General features: G+C 35.9%; 1 protein-coding gene across 1 annotated transcript; it reads left to right on the top strand.

Annotated features, from left to right (window-relative positions):
• Nucleotides 1-162: 162 nt before the first annotated feature.
• duox1 (dual oxidase 1) lies at nucleotides 163-25250 on the top strand. Its single transcript, XM_023327044.1, has 33 exons — nucleotides 163-248; nucleotides 332-415; nucleotides 487-651; nucleotides 1462-1649; nucleotides 1744-1945; nucleotides 3265-3431; nucleotides 4670-4733; nucleotides 5067-5163; nucleotides 5595-5685; nucleotides 7812-7914; nucleotides 7996-8168; nucleotides 8245-8420; nucleotides 9192-9310; nucleotides 9388-9525; nucleotides 9606-9722; nucleotides 10959-11158; nucleotides 11357-11542; nucleotides 12544-12769; nucleotides 13476-13569; nucleotides 13656-13831; nucleotides 14813-14882; nucleotides 15013-15054; nucleotides 16336-16514; nucleotides 16607-16837; nucleotides 18389-18488; nucleotides 19248-19297; nucleotides 19378-19505; nucleotides 19591-19744; nucleotides 20747-20979; nucleotides 21065-21223; nucleotides 22463-22618; nucleotides 23685-23813; nucleotides 24762-25250. Exons 1-33 carry the CDS (start codon nucleotides 182-184, stop codon nucleotides 24882-24884), a joined length of 4587 nt encoding a protein of 1528 aa, XP_023182812.1. The 5' UTR covers nucleotides 163-181; the 3' UTR covers nucleotides 24885-25250.

The following is a 25250-nucleotide window of genomic DNA, read 5'->3' as shown; positions in this document are numbered from 1 at the left end:
CATGTTTTTTTTCTCAACTTTATGAAACTTTCGATTTATTAACATAAATATTATACATTTAATCTCCTATGTAAGTACAGAAAAGCGAACATACGAAAATAACATTCAGCTACCTGCACGTAGTCTTCACTTTTCAGGAGTCCTTCTTTTCCTCTTGAGCCAAGAAGCGCCTCTCGCATCAATGGATTTGCGTAAATGGGTTTGGAGAGTCTGCGCACTCGCTGGCTCGGTGATCATCCTCAGTGAGCGTGAGTCAACTTCAGCGGTGTTTTATTCTGTAACCACATAAAAATACAAGCAGCTGGTTAATTTTAAGTTTCAAAACATGCAGATTGTGAAGGTAAACTAAGCTGGGAGGTGCCTCGCTTTGACGGCTGGTACAACAGTTTGGCGCATCCGGAGCGCGGAGCCGTCGGTAAGTCCCGGCAGGCGGTCCCGGTTTCACACATCACCGGGTGACTGATGGTGACTCTGTGCTCACGGCAGGTGCTCATCTAGTGCGCCTCGTGCCCGCGCGCTACTGGGATGGAGTCTACCAACCTGTGCACGAGCCGGTGCAGCCGAACGCACGCGGGCTGAGCAGGTTGTTGTCCGGGGGAGCTTCCGGTTTGTCGTCGGCACGGAACCGGACCGTGCTGTCTCTGTTCTTCGGTAAATATGGAGGAAATTATCAATAATATTAATAATAATGAAAAATATACGATAAAAATACAATAAACGTAAAGTAAATGGCTTAGTGCTTTAGTCAAAAATAATAATTTGGGTTTTATTTGTGCTCCCTTGTTTCTCAAATAAAGTATGCCATGTAGAGCATTTATAACGCATATTTAAATAGAACAATTTGTACATTTCCCTCAAAAACTCAGAAACTTTCTAAAACGTTAGAAAAGTCGAAAACTTGCTAGAAAAAAAACCCTCAAGAATTATGAGATTAATCAGAAATTTCTGAGTTTTTTTTCTAGAAATCGTTTTAACTTTTCAAAATTAGAAATTGCCTTGAATTTTATAGAAAATTTCGGAGATTAATCTAAACATTTCTGAGATTTTTTTTCTGGCAAATTTTCGACTTTTTAAACTGATAAACTTTTTGTTTTTTCAAGAAAATTTTTGGCAGAAAAATGTACATTTTTTTCTATCTAAAAAATGCTTTCGAAATGCTCAGACATGATATATTTAGCTACTTGTGGAACCACAGTGCTGCTGGAAAAGGCAAATGTTTTGTTGTTGACTTACCATTCAGAAACTTCCAGCTGCATTCTTGTTGGTTGTGCAGGAGGCTCCACTTCTGCTTATCAAAGATGTGCGGTTGTGTAATTGCGCATCTGTTTGCTGCAGCTTATAAGGATTTAAAGTGATAAGAGGCCCTAAACATTGTATTCTTGTAATTAATTAATGACTTTGTGAGGTTAAACACTCAGAAATTGGTTTCTCACCTTGTTAATTGTGCTGAAATTGTTTCAGGTTACCATGTTGCCTTTGAAATTTTCGATGTAAGAACTCCTGGTTGTCCGCCTCAGTTCATGAACATCAAAGTCCCTAAAGGGGATCCTGTCTTTGATCCCAATGCCACTGGGAAAGTGCGACTGCCTTTCCAGAGAGGACAATGGGACAAACTGTCCGGCCAGAGTCCCAGCAACCCTCGAGCTCAGGTGCTCATGCTTTACTTCTTGTTTACGTTTAATCAGGGCTGCATTCTGAGTCATTCTCTTCGTTTACTTCTGATAATCTGTGCCACTCATGCAGGTGAACTCTGTGACAGCGTGGATAGACGGGAGCTCCATATATGGTCCTTCCTCTTCCTGGTCTGACTTCTTGAGAAGTTTCTCTAGAGGACTCTTGAATCGAGGTTCTGAGTGGAACATGCCGAATAAAGGAGGGGGTCGCAATTTCATGTGGAGCGCTCCCGATCCCTCCACTGGAGAATATGGACCACAGGGACTTTATGGTGAGATTTCTCTCCATCATCACGATTAATCACGATTAATCACAATCAACTCATTTAGTAGCGGATTAATTGTTAACTAGACTATACAGAATCAAATAAAAGGCCATTTGGCAAAAGAACAACACTTTCAGAGCAGTATTTAGGCCAAAGCTGCACAAAAATATACACTTTTCTGTAAATATGTACTTTGTTTGTTTTAATAGATCTGTATGAAAAATCTATTATTAAGCACCGTTTGCTGTCACTTTATTAATCTGTTAATCCAAAATTAAAAAACTAATTAGCCAACACTGTATTCTTTGCTACAAATAATCAAGCGTACACAAAACGAGTGCTACGTTATTCCATTTTAGGTAATAAAATGTTTGTTTTCCTATTTAAAACAAGAAGTGAAACATTTTTTTGCATCTATTAATATGTTTCTAACACAAACTTTAATGAAAAATCTGCAGAATCGGCCAAAATAACCGTTAATTGCAGCCCTGTTGGTATTATAGATTACATGACGATAGAGCTAAAGAAAACCTTCAGCTGACAAGCTAAAATATATTTTTCTCCTTTGTTGGAGTGCAGGCCATCCTTCTTTAGCAGACATGCATTTGATAACTGATTTTATGCTGCTAATTCTGAACAGTAAAGCTTAAGCGACTCACTATTTTTATATTCCACTAGTCTGAGGAGCTAATTTCACAATCTTGCAGTCCAGGAAAAACAACTGAACTTTATACTGCAGCTTCAAAACAATCTGCTCCACTCTTCCTCTGCATTTTGCAATAGCCATCCAGTCGATACTGCAAGCTGCAGAAAGCAAAAACAAAATCATAAATAGTTTGTTATTAATAATATTCCATCCCTGGATCGGGGTTGCAGTCAGAGTCTGAGTCAAAGCAGGTCCAGCCTGACGTGAGCTGTGACTCTTTAATAATTGTGTAAATGATATGCCACTGTGACCGCAGTAAATCCTTCTCTCTAAAACAAAAGGCGAGTCATGCAAGTGTCATAAAACCCGTGTTTTGTTGCTCCCGTTGTGAAAATTGCGTAGCTATCACCTATGGTTAAGTCGCAGGATGTTATCCCACCTTTTGTCACATTTTTGAACAAAATAAAACACTAAATTATATTTCTAATTAGTGGTTGATTACTGGTAGCAGAAAACAGATAAAGTTCTGCACACTTGAGAAATGTGTGCTGTTTATGTGTTTTTCTTTCATGCAGTTTGTCACGTATTTGACCTAGTTCTGCACGTTGTGGTCAGAATGAGGCTAATTCACCTGATGAAATAGCAAAACGTCCTTGTTTGTGCCGTCTTCCATGTGCAGAGTTGGGAAATGCATGGGCCAACGAGAACTTGTTCACGGCAGCAGAGGGGATTATCTGGTTTCGCTACCACAATTATGTTGCCGCAAAGTTGCACAAGGAGAACCCGGAGTGGTCAGATGAGAGGCTGTTTCAAAACGCCAGGAAGACCGTGGTTGCCACACTCCAGGTAAAGGGAGAAGAAGAATAATCCTCTCGCTGCACAGGTGATGATTTAATTTGCCCTCTGAAAAGACGGACAAGAGGTAGTTAGAGAGCAGAGCATCATTTCTGACCAGTCGCAGCTCTGACCTGCATGTACACTGCAAAAACACAAAATCTTACCAAGTATTTTTAGTCTAATTTTTTGTGGAAAAATCTTAGTTCACTTGAAATAAGTCAAAAGTAACTTGCAAGTATCTCTTCAGCAAGACGTGGAAGCTTGTTTTAGGTAAATAATTCCTTAATATCGATTTAAAAAATGCTAATTCCTTTGGCAGATAAATTTACTTATAACAAGACAATTTTCCCATAAAAATAAATATCTACAATTTCCATAATAAAAATGGTCAATTTATTCTACTAAAAGCTCTTCAAGTGGCATTTTTAACTTCACCCAGTTCAGATTGTGTTTAAAAAAATCTTTAATATCCAGATATTAATCTGTTAATCCAAAAATAATCAGCAGATAAGCCCTGTACTATATAAATGCATCCTTTTTTAGAAATTATCATCCATTTTTGGCAATAAGAGTTTATTTTCTTATTTAAAATAGGAAATGAATTATTTGTTTATTTGCATATTTAATGTATTTCTAATATTGTATTTAAAACAGGGCTTAAATGAAAAATGTACATAATATGCTAATTGTTTGATCAATTAATCAATTAATTTTCAGAATAATCAGTAACTTAACTGATAACTAAAATAAGTATCTTTGGTTAGTTAGTTATTTTATTTATTGTCATTTTGGTTCACAAAATAACCAACATTCCCACATAACTTAGATTTTATGTTAGTATTTTTTAAATATTAAATGATTGAAGTTTTGATCAGTACTTGAATTGCGTTTTTACAAAATACTTTTTACTTTTGCTTGAGTAAACATCTGTTGAAGTAGTGCTACTCTTAGTTGAGTATAATCAGTAGCTTAATTGAGTAAATGTGGCTTAATATAAAGTCACAGTAGCTATATTAACTTTTTGGTTGGAGGACACAAATAATGTATTCTTCATTGTTATCCTCTTCTTTATGTTGGTTTTTCACTTAAAATGGCAATAAAATTCATTTAAAGTCGCGCTTGAAATGCGATAAAACGGGAAACTTGCTTTCCATACAAAGAAATCCCTCAAAAGCAGAAGGAACAGGATGTTGAAAGTTTAATTCAGACACTTCAGGAATTTTTAACTTCCATGTGTTTCATCACAGAACATTGCTCTCTATGAATGGCTGCCAGGATTCCTCGGAGACAGAAAACTCCCTCCTTATCCAGGTAAGCCTGAGCCAGCCTGCAGCGAGCGAGTGCGTACAAGTGCAGGGAATCAGGTAATGCACCAGCGACCGCAATCCGCGGTGAGGTGAGCTACCGGCGGTGGAGTTTGACAGGCATGTGCTCCGTCAGCAAACCATTAGCCCGGCTCTCCCAGTTCTGCTGAATAAGCTGCCACGGCTGAAGAAAGTTATGGCGACAACAGTCAGAGGATCCCAGGACCTTACTCACTTTTATTTGTTAGGGAAAACAGTTTCTAGATGCTGGAAGTTGTTTCTGCGCCGCAGCTTTTTGAGTTTGTGACTGTTTTTTTGTTGTTGTTTTTTTTTTTTGCAGGCTACCAGAAGTTTGTCGATCCAGGCATTTCTCCTGAGTTTCAAGCTGCTGCCATGCGGTTTGGTATGACTATGGCGCCCCCTGGTGTCTACATGAGGTAACGATTCAGTGTTGAACAATTACATTTACAGGGATAAAAAAATGACTTTTAGGAGTATTTTTATTACACTGTACTTTTTACTTTTACTTGAGTAATTTTATAATGAAGTATCTCTCCTCTTACTTCAGTAAAATTTCTGGATGCTTTTGTTATTTTGTAATTATGTTATTTACTTGAATTATTTTCAAATTGTTTCATAAACTGCCCCAAATTTCCACATAACTTACATTTTGGCCCATCTGATTATGTAATTTCTAAATATTAAATTACTGATGCTTCAGTACTTGAGTAGACTTTTTACAAAATACTTTTTTTTACTCTTACTTGAGTACTTTTGGCTTTTACTTGAGTAAAAATGTGTTGAAGTTGTGCTACTCTTACTTGAGTATGCATTTTGGTTACAGTGGTTTTTCTTTTATTCTCTGCAGAAACAAAACTTGTCATTTTCGAAAGATTACCAACATCGATGGCAGTAAATCACCAGCAATGCGTCTCTGTAACAGCTTTTGGAAGCGGCAGGTAAATATGCTATCAACTACCTTTTAAACCCTATAAATTTGTGATAAAATACAACTGTATAAAAAGTTATAATCTTACGAGAATATTTCTTTCTTTTCTTTTCTTAGTAATACTCTGTTTTACCTTTAAAACTAAAAGTTTACATACACCAAATAAAAAGACACGTACATATTTTTTTCTCACTGCCTCAAGTTAAATCTGACCAAATTTCTTTTGTTTTTGGTCAATTAGAATTACCAAAATTATTTCAATTTGCTGAATGCCACAATAATGTCATAGATTTATTTATTAATGCCTTAAAAATCATTTAAAAATCATGAAATCACCAATAATTTTGGTGATTATAACTGACCTAAGACCAAGAAACGTTTGAATTCACTAAAGAGTGAGAAAAAAGCTGTGTGTTTATTTTTATTTGACGTATATAAACTTTTGGTTTCAACTGTATAACTAAAGATATTGAACATTTATTTTAGCGAATATATTTGTTTAATTTGGCCGAGAAGGTTGATCTAAGCTTTGTTAAAAATGCTGGTTGTATTTTAATCACAAATTTATTTTCAGATGCTGTTATGTTTTTAAAAGGCACATAAAGTTTAAAAATAATGGCAGTGCTATTAGATAAACCCTGAGTCAACACAGAGGAAATGTTTACCTTGGGGAAAGATCATGGACCTTTACGTTCTGCTGAATGCAGATAATTTAAAGGTTCTTCAATGATAAATGGGGGAACTATCAAGTTACGCCTCCAAGGAATTACTTAGACTATAAATATGTCTTTAATATCTACAATTTGCAGAAGAAAGAAAGTTTTTGTTGGTATTTTAGCTTCTCAACATCCTGGAGGAATGTTTGAATATCATTTAACGTTAAAGAAAAAAAAACTTGGGATGTCTATCCTGAAATATTCAGTTATTAAACTTTTACATTTTTTTATGATTTTATTGGATAGTGTACACATTAGTGTAATACTTGTGAAGCAGAAGGAAAGTGATTAAAGGTCCTCAACATTCTGTGCAAGAAAGAATCTGGAAAGTGTGGCATGCATTTGTATTCAGTCCACTTTCACTTGTTTTATGTCTGTGGCTTCTTCCTTGGAAAATAGCGGAGAAAGATTGGAAGGAGAATTTCTGTGATTATCAATTTTCATTTGTTTCCATAGATTCTTAGCTAGATTCTAGGCCTGGACTTTGACTGGGCCATTCTGACATCTCTATGTGTAGTTTTAAGGCTTCTGCAGCTTCTTACACGAAGGCCAGAATCACGGAGAGCAGCCTCCAAACCCGCAACCTGGCAAGAATAAATGGGTTTAGAAAATGGTTGAATTTAGTTGAGCAATATTTGTTTTTTACATAAAATACACAGAAGTTTGTATTTATTATGTGACAAACTGTGGCAGGGTTCAAGATCCACTGTACCATTAGAACATCCTCTAATCTCAATCAAATATACCCCAAAGTTGTTATACTGTTTATAGAAACCATTTTAAATGATTTCAAATAGATTAAAAGGGACCTAATGTGTAAAATGCTTTTGCACGTTTATGTACTTAAATTTTGGTCTCAGCTGCTTCTAAAAATAGCCAAGAGCGTTTAAAAAAAACCTCCCAGATGTTTTTAATGGTTTTTTGGTGTCTAGAAAATGATCCTTTTCACAAACGTCCGGAATCTAACGTCACAAATCAACGGGCACTGCTCATTGCCTAGCAACCCCAGTGAATCCCAGCCCGTTACCTAGCAACCCAAGAGGGACTACAGCATATTTGGTCATCTGTTTCTGCTGCTGTGCAATGGCTGCTGGAAAAAAGTGTTTTGTTGTTGACTTAACTATCCAGAAGCAATTTTCTGCATTCATGTTGTTTGTTCAGGAGGCTCCACCTCTGCTTTTCAAAGATGTACAAACAGTTGTATAACTGTGCACCTGTTTGCAGCCACTTTCATGTGCAATGTAAAGGTTGAAGACAGCTCAAAATAAGCAGAGCTGATCAGACTAAAATCTCACTATCTAAGAATGATTTTGTGCAAAAAACCCCCCAACAAAATATGCTGTTTTGTAGCTCATAGACCAATCCTAACTTGTTAAATGAAGCACGATAGGTCACCTTTTAAGATATTTGTTTTCTTCAGAGTGCCAACATGAAGACAAGTCACGATGTTGATGAGCTTTTGATGGGCATGGCGTCTCAGATTGCAGAAAAAGAAGACCACATTGTTGTGGAGGACCTCAGAGGTTTTCAGTTTTCTCCTGAGTTTTTAAACTGATGATGCTGAAACATCCATTACACGTCTAACGCTGCTTCCACTTCCACAGACTTCATGTATGGACCGTTGAGGTTCAGCCGCACAGATCTGGTGGCTTTGACCATCCAGAGAGGGAGAGACTTCGGTCTGCAAAGTTACACAGAGACGAGAAGGGCTCTGGATCTGCCTCCTGTAAAGATGTTTGAAGAAATTAATCCTGAGCTCAGCAGCAGCAACCCGCAGGTCTCACCTACAGCCTCTGACAAGATGAATTCATGGACAAAAAAATAGATAAAATGCATCAACTCTGCTTCTATAGCTGCTGCGCGATGTTGCGGATCTGTACGGCGGAGACATCTCGAAACTGGAGCTCTTTCCTGGAGGTTTGCTGGAGTCCACCGACGGACCCGGTCCGGTTTTCTCTGCCATAATCCTGGATCAGTTTGAACGCATCAGAAACGGAGACCGCTTCTGGTTCGAGAACAAGCAGAACGGGTAACGCTGAAGACATTCCACCCTAATGGAGATACTTTTAATATAACCACCGTCTCTAAAAAACGCACAAAATCTTACCAAGTATTTTTCTAGTGCAAATGTCTTACTAAACAAAACAAAATTAAAAGTAAAATTTCAGCAAGACTTAGGTGTTTCCTTTAACCCATAAAAGCCAGTCAAAAAATAATCAGGCAATGAAATTTCCTTTAGAACTTGGATGTTTATTGAGCCTTGAAACAAACTGCAAAAAAAGAAGAAAGAAATATTAGCTTATTATATATTTAGGCTTTTCCTATAATATTTTGCTCACAACAATTTGAATTTTAGGTTCAAAAACAAATTTTTCCACACAACATTTAGAAAATATTGAACATTTCAGGCAATTTTTCAGGAATTATTAACTTAACATTGATCAACTTTTTATCACTTATCAATATTAAGAAATTATTGACTTGAAGTCAACAGTTTCTTAATATTTGTGAAAAAGTACTGGTTCCAGATTGGCAGATTATTTTACTTTATAACATGGAATAATGTCTTTTTATAAGTGAAATAATCTGCCAGTGATAATAGTACTTTAATTTTTATAAATATTAAGGATTTATTTACTTAAAACAAGCTCTTATATCTTGCTGAAAAGTTTTTTGTAAATTAGTTTTATTTTATTTCAAGTGTATTTAGATATTTACACTATAAATTAGACAAAAAATACTTAATTTTAGATTAGATGTGTTATTTTTGCAGTGTATTAATGTGTTTTTACTTCTTCAGTTTGTTTACTGATGAGGAGATCCAGACGATTCGCAGTCTCACATATCGGGATATTCTCATAGCAGTCACAAGCGCAGAGGAGACTGATTTACAAAAAAACGTTTTCTTATGGACGGAGGGTAACGATTCAACACTTTTGTTTTGTAATTTTTTTAATTAAAAAGTATTTTTATAGAAAAACTGTCTTGCCTTCCAGGTGACCCCTGTCCTCAGCCTGCGCAGCTGGATGCATCGATGCTGCATCCGTGCACCAACGTCACTAAACTGGATTACTTTGATGGAAGCCACGCCGGCTTTGGCATCGCCATCATTGTTATGTGTCTCTTCCCTCTTGGTCAGTGTAGAAATCTCTCTCTGTTTGCATACAGGAAACATTTAATCTTTCTGTTAAACTAATTACTTTTGCCTTCTCAGTGAGTTTTCTGGTGGCTTGTCTGGTGGCGTGTCTTCGGAAGTACAGGTACAAGAAGTTTCAGAGGAGAAAAGGAAAAGCAGGAAATACAACAGAGGAGCCGACTCTGGGAATCGCTGGTATGAAACCTGTGGAGTTTTGTCATTTATTTGTGATTAAGAATCCAATTTTGTTTGTTTTTGTCCGTCTCAAAAAGAGCATACGGAACACAAACCGATGTGAAATTAGAAACAAATAATTAAACTCAGATTCTTAAAGTTGTCAAGCTTCTTCCGCATCTTTACGTTGTTCCCAACTAGTGCTTTATTAATCAGATTAATTGTGATTAATCAATAATTCAATCAATTAATCGTCATCTAGAGCAGATACTGTTAAAAACTGTACAAACAATAAATGTTCAATTTAAGATGAAAAACCTTCTTTGTCTGTAAATATGTTTAACCCAGAACTCCTGAAGTGTCTAGATTTAGCTTCACCTGGTTCAAATTCTGTAAAAAATAATTAAGCAACTTTTGCTATTCAATTATTAATTAGTTCATTTAAAAAAGTAAAAAGGATTAACTCTATGCTTTACTAATGTTAAATAAAGTAGTAAGATTTAAGCTTTTCACATGTTGATGTTAAAAGGATTTTTTTAGCTGTAGATTTTAAGCAAAAATGTACATTTTTATTTAAAAAAGTAATTTAATTATGTGTTTTACATCTTTTAATGTATTTATAATATTGTTTAAATTAAGGTTAAGTGGCCAAATTAAAATTTTACGGAATGTGACAATTTTTAATAAAATAATCGGTAGCCTCTTCCCTATCAACAACAGTAAACAAGAATTTCTTTCGACAATAAGTTTATTATTCTATAGAAACTGGATTTGAATAATCTAGTCTAGGAAATTTCCTGTAACTTTTTTAAAACAGCATTTTATTTCTATTTTTAGGGTTTAAATTAAAGGTAAACAGAGGATAGATATGTTTTGAAAAGCACATAGATTCAAAACTAATGAGTAGTAAAGGAGATGTAAAGAAATATTATTGGTACATTTCTTGTCATTCTTGTAGAAATTCAGTGCAAATATTGCAGAAAGAATTTGAAAACTGGTTAAAATCCCTGAATTTGTCATTATGTCTGTATCTAAAACATTAACTTGTTCCTTTGAATTGTTAGCCAAAATTATTTAGAAAATATTAGAGACACAAGTTGCAGATTCCTTGTCTGTGACATAAAATCCAAGATAAAATATGACGTTTGTGGCTGTAACTTAAAAATTCAGTAAAGTTTAAGAAATTTTTATTTCTTGATAATTTAAATTGCCCTGTATCTTACTGTATTTATCTTTTTATTGGGTTCTTGGCTGCAGCGTACGAGTGGCAGGGTCGTAGAAAACCGCTGCATCCAGTTAGTGTGGAGATTGAAAACAGGAGGCTGCAGGTGTTGGACAGATCTGGGGTCGCACACCGCTCCCTCAGTCTGAGAAACCAGAACCACCTGAACATCTTTCTTTCCAGCAGTCATCACCATAAATGTCTCCTGCTCAAAGTGCCAAAAGAGTACGACCTGGTAAGTTGCTGACGACCGATTTAAAACGCCACGGTCCAGTTTAACCTTGTGCAGACAGATTTATGTCTAACAAAGTAAAGTTATCTTTGCTTTAGTGTTGCTGCCAGCTTAATCCCTGATCTAAGCATGACTCTGCAGCTATACCTGATCTCCATCACTTTTATCTTTTGTGCTCTCTGTGTGTGTGCGCACATGCAGGTGCTGTTTTTTGATGATGAGAGCAAACGTTCAGAGTTTGTCAGCCACTTGCGCCTGGAGCTGGAAGACATGAGGCAGGAGATTAGAGTGAAGGAGATGAGGGAGAGGGAGCTGCTGCAGGAGGCGCTGACCAAAGAGCAGAGGGCTCAGATTGTGGAAACTTTCATTCGCCATGCTTTCTCCAAGGTACAATCAGCCCCTGGATATTTACCTCACATGCTGCTCTGTTGCAGCAGGAGCAGCTTTAAGTTCGCCCACAAAATGTCAAGTCATGTTTGAGGCCAAACCTCAGGCCGGGGGAACTAATTGTTGGCTTGACCTCTGATGTGACGAGGTCTGAGCTGAACCTCAGCTGACGTTGGAGATATTAAACTGTGATGACACATAATAACTAGGGCTTTAACTAACTGTAACTGTAGTGAGTGATTATTTGATGATTAATCGATTAATCAAAGAACAAAAAGACAGATTTTTCATTTAACCACTAAAGCTGTTTTTATGCAATATTAGAAACATTGGAGATATTACACTATGATGACAAATACTAAAACAATCGTTAGTAAAAGCCTTAGTTATTAATCAATTATTCTGACGATTAATCAGATAACAAAATGGCACATGTTGCAGATTTTTTATTTAACCACTTACGCTGTTTTAATCCCAATATTAGAAATGTTGGCGATATTACACTATCTCCAATATTGACAAATAATGCCTAAGGGTTTAGCTGATTATTTTAGTGATCCATTATTCTGACGATTAATCGATTAACCGAGTAACAAAATTTAACATACTTAAGATTTTTCATTTAACCACTTAAGCCTTCTTTATCCCAATATTAGAAATGTTGGAGATATTACACTATGACGACAAATAATAACTAGGGCTTCAACTAACAGTTACTTTAGCAATCAATTATTCTTAAGGTTAATTGATTAATCGTATAACAAAATGGCACATTCTACAGATTTTTCAGTTATCCACTTATTTTTGGCTTTTTTGCTGCTTTGAGTTTATTGTTCTTTGAGCAAATGACCTTTTTTGGGTCTTTATACTCTAGTTAACGATTAATCGAGTCATCGCGATTAATCTGAGTGATAACAATGAATCTGATTAATCCAGTTAATCATTTCAGTCCTAATAATAATAACTAATAATAATAACATTGCTGTCCTTTTGATGCTCAGGTTCTGGAAATAGAGAAGTGTGATGCTGGAGACATGAGCGGCATCTCCAGTAAGCGAGCCAGAGAGGTTCTGCAGTGCGAGCTGACAGCGTCAGAGTTTGCTGAGGCGCTCGGACTGAAACCGGACTCTTTATTTGTGGACTCCATGTTCACGCTGGCTGATAAAGACGGAAACGGCTACCTCTCTTTTCAGGAGTTTCTTGATGTCGTAGTCATCTTTATGAAAGGTAAAAGCAGTGGTAACAAGTATATTTTGCATCTTAGATGAATTTTTAGCAGAATTTCTGGCTTTCTACAGTCTGTGAAAGTTAAGAATTAATTGTTGGTTATTTTTAAGCTATTCCAAGACACAAGAAAACAAGAAAAAAAACATGTTTTCAGACTGTTTTTATGTATTTCACAAATAATAATAAAAGAACATGAATATCTGAAAATACACAGATATTACGGGATGTAGACATAAAATGGCGATTATTTAAGTAATAACTCATTACTTAAAAAATAATAGCGTCTTAAAATAATTCTTAAAGTCTTAAATACATTATTATAATTATTTAAGATTTATAAAAATTAATGTAGGTTTCAATCTGTTTTTTATATTTAAGAAAAATACACATTAATATAATGCTAAGTTTTATTTAATTTATGACATAATCAACCAACTATTTATTGAATTGGAGCCATGTTGAATGCAAACAAAAGTTTGCAAAAGCCTCTGGAAATTATGCACATTATTCTAGTTTTGCACATCGGTCTATTTGCACAAATAACATCTAAAATTAATCTTTTACCCACATTAGGTAAAATTATGTATAAATTGTTACAAAGGTAGGTTAATTTTGGTGATGAGTTCCCTTTCCTGGTACGGGGACAATGAGGTGAACCTATTTGTTCAGTTGTAGGAACTGCAGTGAAATATGTTTATAACTCCAGGGTCTCCGGAGGAAAAATCCCAGCTCATGTTCTCCATGAATGACATTGGTGGAACTGGCTACTTATCGAAGGAGGAATTCGCCAGGATGCTCAGGTTTCAGCAGCTCTCCTCTTCATCTTTTTCATGGCTGAACAGTGTTTACTCGGCTGTTTTGTCCTTACCCTTTTGATCAATTGCAGGTCTTTCATTGAAATCTCCAACGGCGTTCTGTCAAAGACACAGGCAGAGGACGGCATCAAGGCCATGATGCAGGCGGCAGGGTTTGATGACAAGGAGAAAATCTCATGGAGGGACTTTCACTGGCTCCTGAAGGACCATGAGAGGGAGCTGCAGTTCGCTCAACTCAATGTCAAAGGTTTGAGAAAGTTTGGTTTAAAGGTGACCTATTGTGCTTCCTAATATAGATTAGGAGAAGTCTAAGGGCGATACAAAACATATTCATTCATTATTTGGACAAAATCACTCTTAGATAATGAAATTTTAGTCAATTCAGCCTATTTTGAGTTCCTTTTAGAATAAGCTCTTGTCATTTTAAATTCTAATGAGCTGCTGCTGGCCACGCCCCCTGGAAACCAGCTGACTAAACATGCTGGAGCTAGAGGTGGGCGATATAGATGTAAACCTTCATCACAATATTTATTGGTACTATTGAACTGACAGTAAGAACTATTAATTTCTGCTTTTTTCGTTAACTTTATGGTTCTGACTGCATTACACATCAATCATAACCCAACAAACACAAATACTACTCCATCCCATTTGCAATATGCTTCTTTATGACACTAGTCACATAAAAAAGTGAGATTTGTATCACTAGACTGCACACATATTTTCAAATTGAATTATACTTTAATTGAAATAACAGTGGAGAAAAAGTAAAACTAACACTCCCAACAATACAGAGAGTTTTGGGAGGTTTTAAAAATCACTAAGTGGAATTTACTGTGACAACAATAAATCAAAATTCTTATTATAATGAGAAATTTATCACAATCATTAATAACACAATAAATGCTCACCTCAAGCTGGAACTCAGCTTTGGTTGCTAGGTGACGGCCTGGTCTGGCTGAGGTTGCTAGGTAACGGGCTGGACTTCTCTGAGGTTACTAGGTGAAGGGTCAGTGCCTGCTGATTCATGACGTTACATTCTTGAGGTTTTTGAAACGGCTCATTTTCTAGACATCAAAAAACATTAACTTAATGCCAATAAATGGCTGGGTGGTTCTTTAAAAGTGTTTTTAGAAGCAGTAAAAACCCAAATGGAAGTGTAAAAACGTGTGAAAAGGTCCCCTTCAATTGTCTTTTGTCCTTATCAAATCCATTTCTGTCTTTCCAGGGATGGAGAATCAGGGGAAGAAACGCCTGAGTCGAGACCAGAGAGTGTCCTTCATCCTTCCAGCAAACGGGTAAGAAAGTAGGACAAACCGTTATTTATTGATACAGGAAGTATATATTACACAAATACAACTGACTACTAGATACATAAATAAGAAAGCTCATAAGCTGCTAAAAGTTTTTATTTGATTTTTATTACAGCAGTAGTAAATCAGATGGAGTGGAGCTACGAAGACGGAAAAAGTAAGTCAGTTTTCTGATTTCAGTTTCATGCACTGCAAAAACACAAAATCTTACCAAGTACTTTTGTCTAATTTCTAGTTCAAATCTTCATACACTTTGAAATAAGATAAAACTAACTTACAAATAACATTTCAGCAACACATAGGAACTTGTGTTAAGTCAATAATCTCTTAATAGTGATTAAAAAGTACTAGTTTCACTGGAGATTATTTCAATTACAACATGGGGAAAATGTATTGTATAAGTTAAATAATCTGCCAGTGAAATTAGTACCTTTTTTTTTTAATCAATATCAAGCAGTAGCATGATTTTCTTAGCCAATCCACGCTTCTGGTTATCTTTCATGTCATTGGTTGCTGCATTTCACTCTGAAAGTTGCGTGACGTCTCAGTTTTTAAGGTATTCAGTAAATGCACATTAGAGTTTGTTTGTATTGATCACATTAGTACTATTATGTATTTTTTATGTTTTCATGTACTTTATTTAGGTCACTACCGCTTCTAAAAACAACACAAATGCTTAAAATAAAAATAAAAAACAGCCATCTTTTGGCATTAACTTAATGTTATTTGTTGTCTGAAAAGTTAACCGTTTCAAAAACCTACCAAATGTAACGTCACAAATCTGCAGGCACCTCCCGTCACCTAGCAACCCCAGCAGAGCTCCGCCTATCAATTAGCAACCCAAGAAGAGCTCCAGCATGTTTGGTCAGCTGGTTTTACCTCTGTATTCACTGTACAATGGCTGCTAGAAAAGACAAGTGTCTCGTTGACTTACCATCCAGAAAACATTTGGTGCATTCTTGTAGGTTGCGCAGGAGGCTCTACTTCTGCTTTTCAAAGATGTACAGTTGAATAATTGTAGATCTGTTTGCAGCCACGTGTGAGTGTAAACGTTGAGTTAGGGGACAGAAGTAGTTGGGGTTTTTTTAATCAACGTGACAAAAGGCCCTAAAACAGCTCATCCAGAAAGGAGCTTGAACTAGCCAGAACTAATCTAAAATCTAAAATCTCATTTATTAAGAAAGATTTTGGGCAAAAACTGATGTATTGCCCATAGACTCATTCTCACCTGTTCTAGGAACCTTAATAGGTCATCTTTAAAAGTTCACTTTAAGCAAACATGTTTGGTCAATTTTGTAAAAAGAGAAAGCGGTGAAACAGCATTACAATCTGTTTTTTGTGTTATTCACAATCAGAAATCTCTTCCCACACAGACAGTAAGCCATTATAAACTTGGATAATCACTAAAAAAACATGTTACTGATTTGTTTACTTGCAGGTTAAGCGTTAAAGCCCCAACTGTTTACGTGAAGCCGAAACGTGAGCAGTACATCAGAAACCCTGTGCAGCAGAAAGTCCAGCAGTTCAAACGTTTCATCGAGAACTACCGCCGCCACATCGTTTGTTTCATCGTCGTGTTTGGCATCACAGCTGGTGTGATCACTGAGAGATGCTACTGTGAGTGGAAGACATAAAATTTCTCAAACATCACCTCATAAAGACATGTACAAAACCTTGAATTAAATGGTTGACTGAGATCCTGTGTTCAGTCTACAGTTCTCAGGCTGAGGCCACCGGTGTGCCTGAATCCACAGTGATGGGCATCATAGTCGCTCGCGGCACAGCGGCTGGAATCTCCTTCCTGTATCCCTACATCCTCCTCACCGTGTGTCGAAACCTCATCACGCTGTTGAGAGAAACCTTCCTGAACCGCTACATCCCCTTCGACGCCGCCATCGACTTACACCGTATCATGGCCATGACGGCCATCGTCCTCTCAGGTCAGTCTGGAGGACTTTAGATAAAAAACAGAGTAAGGTTCTTATCAGTCGGGTAGTAACAAGCTACATCTAATCAATTACATTTAATTGAGTAACTTTGTGGAAAGAAATTACTTTTAGGAATATTTTTACTGTGCTGTCTTAGTTGAGTAAAATGTCTGGGTTCTCTATCCTTCAGTAACTTCACTGAATGAAGAACAAAAATGTTTTAACCCCCCAAAAAATCAACTGCTGTTTTTGCTAAAGTTTCATAAATGTTGTATTGAAAACAAAATTATTTGGAAATGTTTTTTTGCCTGATCTTATTATTTCATAGTTGTGATATATATAGATATCGATATATATATCGATATCTATAGATATATATAGATATACTGTATATATCTATATATATATATCGATATATATCAAAATATATGAGGTATTTTCATTTTGATCTTTAAAATATCAAAATTTCCACTTAACTTTATATTATGATCCATCTGAAGTCATTTTTACCAAATTCTTTTTTACTTTTACTTGAGTAAAAATATGTTTATGTAGAACTACTTTCCCCCCCTAAAAATTCAGTTATAAATAGTTTATTGTATAATAATGCCACAAAATATTGTGATAAAATATGACCCAACTGTAGCTGAAGGTGGAGTTTTGGAAACAGCAGGAGCCTCTTAAAGAGACAGAGGTCCAATTTTAAGGCATTATATTGGAAAGTCAAATTTCTACAAGTTATGTTTGATATATATGTAATTTTTTCTAACAGCTGAAGGTAACATAGTTGCTTGATTGTGCTACAAATGGTAACTATGTGCCTGGAAAATTCACCTTTAAAAAAGCCTGACCTGCTGATATAGATTTGTTTTTTGTCTGAATTGAAATTGTTTTTCACACTGTAATTGTTCAGTTTATTCTTTTTCACTTAAGCATGTCAGCTAGACAAATTTTCATACAGATCGACATGATAACATGTTAAAAAAAGGTGCAAAAACACAGATATACCATGTTTTACCTACATCCTCTAAGATGGTCTTGCAAGTTTTTCTGCATAAATAACTAAACATTTATCTTTAAAGTTTTGCAATTTACTGAGCATTCACTTCCCCAAATAATGCTGTTCAATTAGATTAGAGAGCTGCGTTTATTTCAAGTTCTTTGTGCTGAAAACAGCATCATTAAGTTCTTAAACGGGGTTTTATTCATCACTGCGGTGTGTTCCTCCTGTAACATCATTGAATCAAATATGCCAATGTTTTCTAGGGCTTAGTCGTTTATCCTTCAAGGGCGTATTTAATCTTTTTTGTTTTAAAATGAGACAAGATGGCTTTCTTGCATGACATCTGGCATGACAAAAGAGGTTTAAAGTCTTTTCTCTTAACCAGGATAAGACTTTGAGCTAAGAAGCGAGGACCAGTCACTGTTTAATTATTATTTCTTGACTAAGCAGCGTTCTCTAGTTTCCCAGTGAAAATGTGAATCAGTGGGTGTATTGCTGGTTTTTGTGTCATTGTGTTGCTGCTCTTTTCATATGTTTTGTCACTGGTTTTTGTGTTGCAGTTGCTCACAGTTTGGGCCATGTGGTCAACATCTACATGTTTTCCATCAGCGACCTCAGCATCCTTTCCTGCCTGTTCCCAAACGTCATTGTCAACAATGGGTAAGATTACACATTTCATTAAGAGATTTGGAGATGTCTTAGATTAGCATTAGCTTCCCCCTTAGCAAGCCCATTTTGCAATGTTTTTTTCTCATTGTTAAATTCTTTTACCATAAATGCTGCATCATACCTTCTCATTTTAATTGGCTGTGAGTTTTCTAAGGGTCCTTTCAGTTTTTTTCTTGACAAAAACTTTTCCATATTGCGTTGCTATGCTAGCTTGGGGTGCAGAGCAGCTTGATAAATTTGACAATAAGCCATCAGGACGATGAGCATAGCACATAACATTTGAATAAATTATTTTAACTTATATTTTCTAGTAGTGATAGAAAAACTGTATGCAGGAGGATTAGGGACACTGGAAAAAATTCGCAAAATTCAGACTTCAATTTCCAAATTCTAACTTTTGATTTCAGAGAATTAAAGTCGCAATTCTGACCTCATAATACTAAGAAAAAAGTTAGAATTCAGAGATTAAAGTTGAAATTCTGAGATTAAAGTCAGATTTCTGAAAAAATGTTAGAATTCCAAGAAGCCAGAATTCTCATATTCAAATTAGAATTCTGAGAAAAGTCAAAATTCTGAAATTAAATCAGAATTCTGAGAAAAATATTTCCAGTGACCATAATACATAGGTAAAAAAATATACATTTATAATTATTTTTTTTACATATTCCCTCCAACTTTCTCAGGCCTTCGTAGCGCCTCCTGGTGGCACACCACAGTTCGCTGTAATTCACTGTTATTTTTCCATTTTAGGTCTGAAATCCCTCCTAAGTGGTACTGGTGGTTCTTTCAGACAGTTCCAGGTAGACTTTTAATCCAATTTTAAAGTTTAGATCTTTGTCAAAGCTTTTTGTGTCATTTTTTCCCTTCTGCTTCTTTGTAGGAATCACCGGCGTCCTGCTTCTCTTTGCCTTTGCATTTATGTACGTTTTTGCCTCCCACTACTTTCGTCGCATCAGTTTTCGTGGGTTTTGGATCACTCATTACCTCTACGTTGTTGTGTACATTCTGGTAAGCACTTTCTGAGCTCAGATCCCTGATGGGGAGGCAGTTATGATTGTCTGATACCCGAGATACCTGTGTGTGTGTCCATCAGACGGTCATACACGGCAGCTACGCTCTGCTCCAGGAGCCTCGTTTCCACGTCTACCTGATTCCGCCCAGCCTGCTCTTCCTGCTGGACAAACTGATCAGCCTGAGCAGGAAAAAGTTGGAGATCCCTGTTCTCAGAGCAGAGCTGCTGCCTTCAGGTGGTATTCTTAATTTATCGTCTTTAAAGGTGACCTATTAGGGCAATAAAGAACATGTTCGCTACATTTTTTATTTTATTTTTTGCACAAAATCATTCTTAGAAAATTTAGATTTTAGTCTGGTTAGTTCTGCCTACTGCAAATATACAAAATGTTACCAAGTAGTTTTGTCTACTTTTTAGTGCAAATTTTTCAGCAAGACAAAAGATATTGTTTTAAATCAATAATCCCTTAATATTAATAAAAAGTACTAGATTTTGTCACTCGTAACCAGACATTTCCCATGTTTTAAGTGAAAAATCTGCCAGTGGAACTAGTTCTTAATTATTAACAACATTAAGGAATTATAGACTTGAAACAAATTGCTATATATTTTGCTGCAAAATTATTTGTAAGTTAGTTTTAGTTTTCTTATTTGCACTAAAAAAATTAAACAAAAAATATTTTGTAAGATATTTTTGTTTTGCTGTGTATTTTGAGCTCCTTTCAGAATAGTTTGTTTTAAGGCCTCTTGTCACTTTAAATGAAAATAAGCTGCTGCTGGCCATGGTCCTCAAACTCAACATTTACACTCGCAGGTGAAGACGACTGCAAAAAGATGCACAATTATACAACAGTACATCTTTGAAAAGTGGTTTCTGGATGATAAGTCTACAATCAGCAGTCATTGTACCGCACATACAGCGGTAAAACATGCTGGGGCTCAGCTTGGGTTGCTAGGTAACGTGTAGAACTCTGCTAGCATTGCTAGGTAACGTGTAGAACTCTGCTGGTGTTGCTAGGTAACGGCACAGTGACCCTAGAATGTGACGTAACAATTGGGAGGTTTTTGAAACCGATCATTTTCCAGACATCAAAAAAACATTAACCTGCCAAAAACCTTTTTTTTTTTAGAAAGTTGTGAATTTTACATAATAGGTCCCGTTTAAAATAAACTAATTTCTCATTCTTATCTCTTATCTACACTCTATGTAATGCTTCTCTCGGCTGTCCTTCCCGAAGGCGTGACACATCTGGAGTTCAAGCGTCCCCCGGGCTTCGTGTACCGTTCAGGCCAGTGGGTTCGGGTCGCCTGCTTGGTGCTGGGCACAGACGAATACCACCCATTCACTCTGACTTCAGCCCCTCATGAGGAGAACCTGAGCCTGCACATCCGGGCCGTGGGTCCCTGGACCAGTCGGCTCAGAGAGCTCTACACCGAGGAGAGCCTCCTGGAGTTTGGTTCCTATCCAAAAGTACGCCTCTTTCCTGCTTTCTCGCCTGTTTTAATGGTTTTTGGCCCTTTTTGACAGTAATGAAGGGATTTTCTTTAATTTGAAGCTCTACTTGGATGGACCGTTCGGCGAAGGCCATCAGGAGTGGAACGACTTTGAGGTGTCTGTTCTAGTGGGAGGAGGAATCGGCGTCACACCGTTCACCTCCATCCTCAAGGACCTGGTGTTCAAGTCCTCCATCAAGTCCAAGATTCTGTGTAAAAAGGTTTGTCCTAAAAATGAAAACAATCACCCGCCATCTTTAATGGCACCTCAGGAGAAGAAGAAACCTCAGATTTTAAACATGACACTTAAAATAGAATATGATATCAGACCAATAAAAGGAAAAAAAATTAATAGAGAAAGTTAAATGTTGTCAATATACAAATTAGCCTCATTGGAACATATTATAATTTATGGAATATGCCAGTTTGTCCTTTGTAACATACCAACTAGGCCTGTCACAACAAAAAAGTCCCAATAATTATTGCGATAAATGATAATATTACTGTCTTTTGACCATTTTCAAATAATATATTGGTATATATTGCATGGTAATAGAAGTTAATTCTCTCAATGATTAATAAAGTTCAATTTTGTAAAGAACCCAGGAACAAACAGGAAGACATTTTAAATATCCAAAATAAAAACATAACAACCAAAAACAATATCTCAATACACTTAAAATAAGATTAAACTAACTTTTCAGCAAGATTTAGGTGCTTGTTTTAAGTCAATAATTTGAAAGTACTAGTTCACTTGCAGTTGTTACAAACGTCTTGTTATAAGTTGAAAAATTTACTAGCGCCTATATCTTGCTGAAAATGTACTTGTATTATTTCCAGTGTACTGAGATATTTGAACTAAATATACTTGGTAAGAGTTTGCGTTTTTACTGTACAGTTCTGTTCAGTTCTATTCAGAATGGAAACACTGCAAAAACACAAAATGTTAACAAGTATTTTTTCTAGTGAAAACATCTTAAGACAAAACTAACTTACAAGTAACGTTTCATCAAGATATAAAAGCTCGTTTTAGGTAAACAATTCTTTAATATTGGTTTTAAAAGTTCTGTTTCCACTGGCAGAATATTTCATTCATGACATTTTCTCATGTATAAAGTGAAATAGTCAGTTAAACTAGAACCTTTTCATCGGTCTTAAATAGTCATTGACTTAAAATAAGCTCTTTTTTATTGCTGAAAGATTACTTGTAAGTTAGTTTTGTCTTATTTAAAATGTGCTCTGCGCTAGAAACTAGACAAAAATACTTAAGATTTTGCATTTCTTCTATTTTTTCACTTCAATAAAAAATTTATTTGCTACAGAGTTTCATACAAATCTTTAGCAGTGCTTCTAAAAAATTTTTAAAAATAAATAATATGTTTCTTAGAAAGTATTGAAACTGCTGTAACTCATATTTAATTTTATCCGTAAACTCTCTCAGTAACATCTGTCGTCTGAAGGTTTATTTCATCTGGGTGACCCGAACGCAGCGCCAGTTTGAGTGGGTCTCAGACATCATCAGGGAGGTGGAGGAAATGGACACTCAGGAGCTGGTCTCCGTCCACACGTACATCACCCAGGTGGCCGAGAAGTTCGACCTGCGCACCACCATGCTGGTGAGGTTAACACCGCACAAGCACTGTTTGCTAGTGGGAAGCGGCTATAGCTGGTAACAGCAGACAATGCGCTTCGCCTTGTTGACATTTCAATGTTTTAAAGGGATTGTGAAATCCACTTTTTTGAGCTTTATGTCATGTTCTAATGTTATTCCCGCATCAAAAACATATCTGGAGTTTTGCTTTGATTCTTCCATGCATGTTGGAGAAATCCTTTAATCTCCATGGCAACCATTCAGCTGTGGAAAACACCTGGGTGAACCTTCTGCTTCACAGAGAAGATCTCCCCCACTCGGTTCCTTCAGACTAGCCAGCAGCAGTTAGCAAACACCTGGTAGAACTGCACATCTGCTGAGTTCATTATACATGGAGGAGCCATGATGTGATGACTTCCTGAAGGCAGAGTTTCAGAAAGAGCAGGAGTTTCTTAAAGAGACAGAGGCCCAATTTCAAGAAGTTCAATCAAGAAGTAAAATTTTTTTTAAGTCATTTAGTAAATGTATACAGCTCTGGAAAAAACTAAGAGCCCACTGCACTGAACCCCGTTGAAAACCTCATGGTTATTCCACCAAATATTGATTTCTGAACTCTTCCTCAGTTAAAATATTAGTATTGTTGTTTCTAAATTAACATGAATTTGTTTTCTTTGCATTATTTGATTTCTGAAAGGACTGCATCTTTTTTGTTATTTTGACCATTTCTCATTTTCTGCAAATAGATACAAAATTCTTGCTTGTAATTTCGGAGACATGTTGTCAGTAGTTCATAGAATTAAAGAACAATGTTCATTTTATTCAAACATGTACTTCTAAAAAGTAAAACTAATAATTTTAAGTGGTCTCTTAATTTTTTATGGCATATCTATAACAACTGAAGGTAACATAGTAACTTGATTATGTTATAAAATTGCACTTTGTGGCTGGAAAACACGTACTGCCCCTTTAAGTAGAAAGTAGCTCAGAGTTCCCACTTCCCAGGTTTCAGTTTATCAGCCATGACTTCTACTTCAGATATCTATTTGTTTATTTTACCAAAACTTTAATCCACTTTGCTTTCCTCCGTGCAGTACGTGTGTGAACGCCACTTTCAGAAGGTGTGGAACCGCAGCCTCTTCACCGGCCTGCGCTCCGTCACTCACTTTGGTCGTCCGCCCTTCGTCTCCTTCTTCAGCTCCTTGCAGGAAGTTCACCCTGAGGTCAGCGCTCTGTCACTGCGTTTTTCAAAGTGGGCAGGGCCGCCAGGGGGCGCTAAAGGGACCTCAGAGGGAAGAGGAGAAAAAACTGGGGGGGAAAAAAGTTTACATTTAAAAATTATTTTTGTTTTTTAGTTATTATTATAAAACATAAGTTAAAATAACTTGGAGATAGAAGAGAAAAGCTTTTACTGTCCCACAGCGGGAAAAGTCAGGAAATTATTTGTCATGTTCATCTTTCTGATCGGCTGCCAGTCAAGTTTATCAAGTTGTTTTGCTTCTTAAGTTAGAAATAGAAAAGTTTCTGACAAGAAAAAGACAGAAGGAAGCTTCAAAAATGCTAAACTGTGAAGGTTAAATAAAATTTAGTGGGATTAATTTAAAATATTACACATTGTCTTATGAAAAGAGGGGACTGTAGTGGAAAATGTTATCTGGTAAAATATTCAACATCAGATTTAAAAAGTGCCTGATCATATTTTCCACCACAGAATTAATTTCTAACTAAAATCAGAAAGTATGAGGCAGCATTTATGCTAAATTAATGTAATAATTATAGAATAGAATCAGAATTATTTTCAGTCATTTTGCACGAAAGGACGCACAACATAATTTAAAATAGTAAATAAAAGTGAGAAAAAAATAAATAAAAATATTTTACATTTATTAATTTAAGATTTTATTTAATCTTTATTTGACTAGATTAAATAAAATATATATATATTTTGTATTTGTATTATTAAAATAAAATTAGAAAAATATTTTATTGATAAAATAAAATTCTATTCATTTTATTTATTTATTTATAAAAATAAAAAAATATAAAATTCAATGTTTCCATATTTTGCAGCATTCTGTGTGTTTGCAAAGGAAATCCTCGCCCAGATGACAAAGCCTGGACAACAAGATGTAACTTTTGAAGCTTCATGGTCCTTTATTATTTTTCTGCAGGTCGGTAAAATCGGTGTGTTCAGCTGCGGACCGCCTGGACTGACCAAGAACGTGGAGAAAGCGTGTCAGAAGATGAACAAGAGAGATCAGGCCTATTTCATGCATCACTACGAAAACTTCTGATCAGTCCTGAGCTTTGAGTTACAGAAACAACGCTATTAATAATTAACAATATGTCAGCAAAGATGCTACATCCATTGCAGTAAGTTTTTGTTTTTTTGGCTTGAAGTTTATTTTAATCCACTTAATTAAACATGTTTTCTTTGCAGCTTTGTTCTCTAATCAGAAACAGAAACATTGATTGCAATCAGGAGCAGGAATGTTTAACTTGTTCAAAGTCATAGGAATGCATTTTATTTTCATAATTCCCTTTCTTTATTCATGACCACTGTAAAAAATACAAAATACCAAGTATTACTTATCTAGTAATATCTTAGCACGCTTAAAATAAGACAAAACTAACTTGCAAGTAACGTTTCAGCAAGATAT

This window comes from Xiphophorus maculatus, chromosome 2, assembly GCF_002775205.1.
Source record: "Xiphophorus maculatus strain JP 163 A chromosome 2, X_maculatus-5.0-male, whole genome shotgun sequence".
Lineage (NCBI taxonomy): Eukaryota > Metazoa > Chordata > Actinopteri > Cyprinodontiformes > Poeciliidae > Xiphophorus > Xiphophorus maculatus.
Note: the sequence above shows the minus strand (reverse complement) of the source record. Positions and strands in the feature narration are given on the sequence as shown.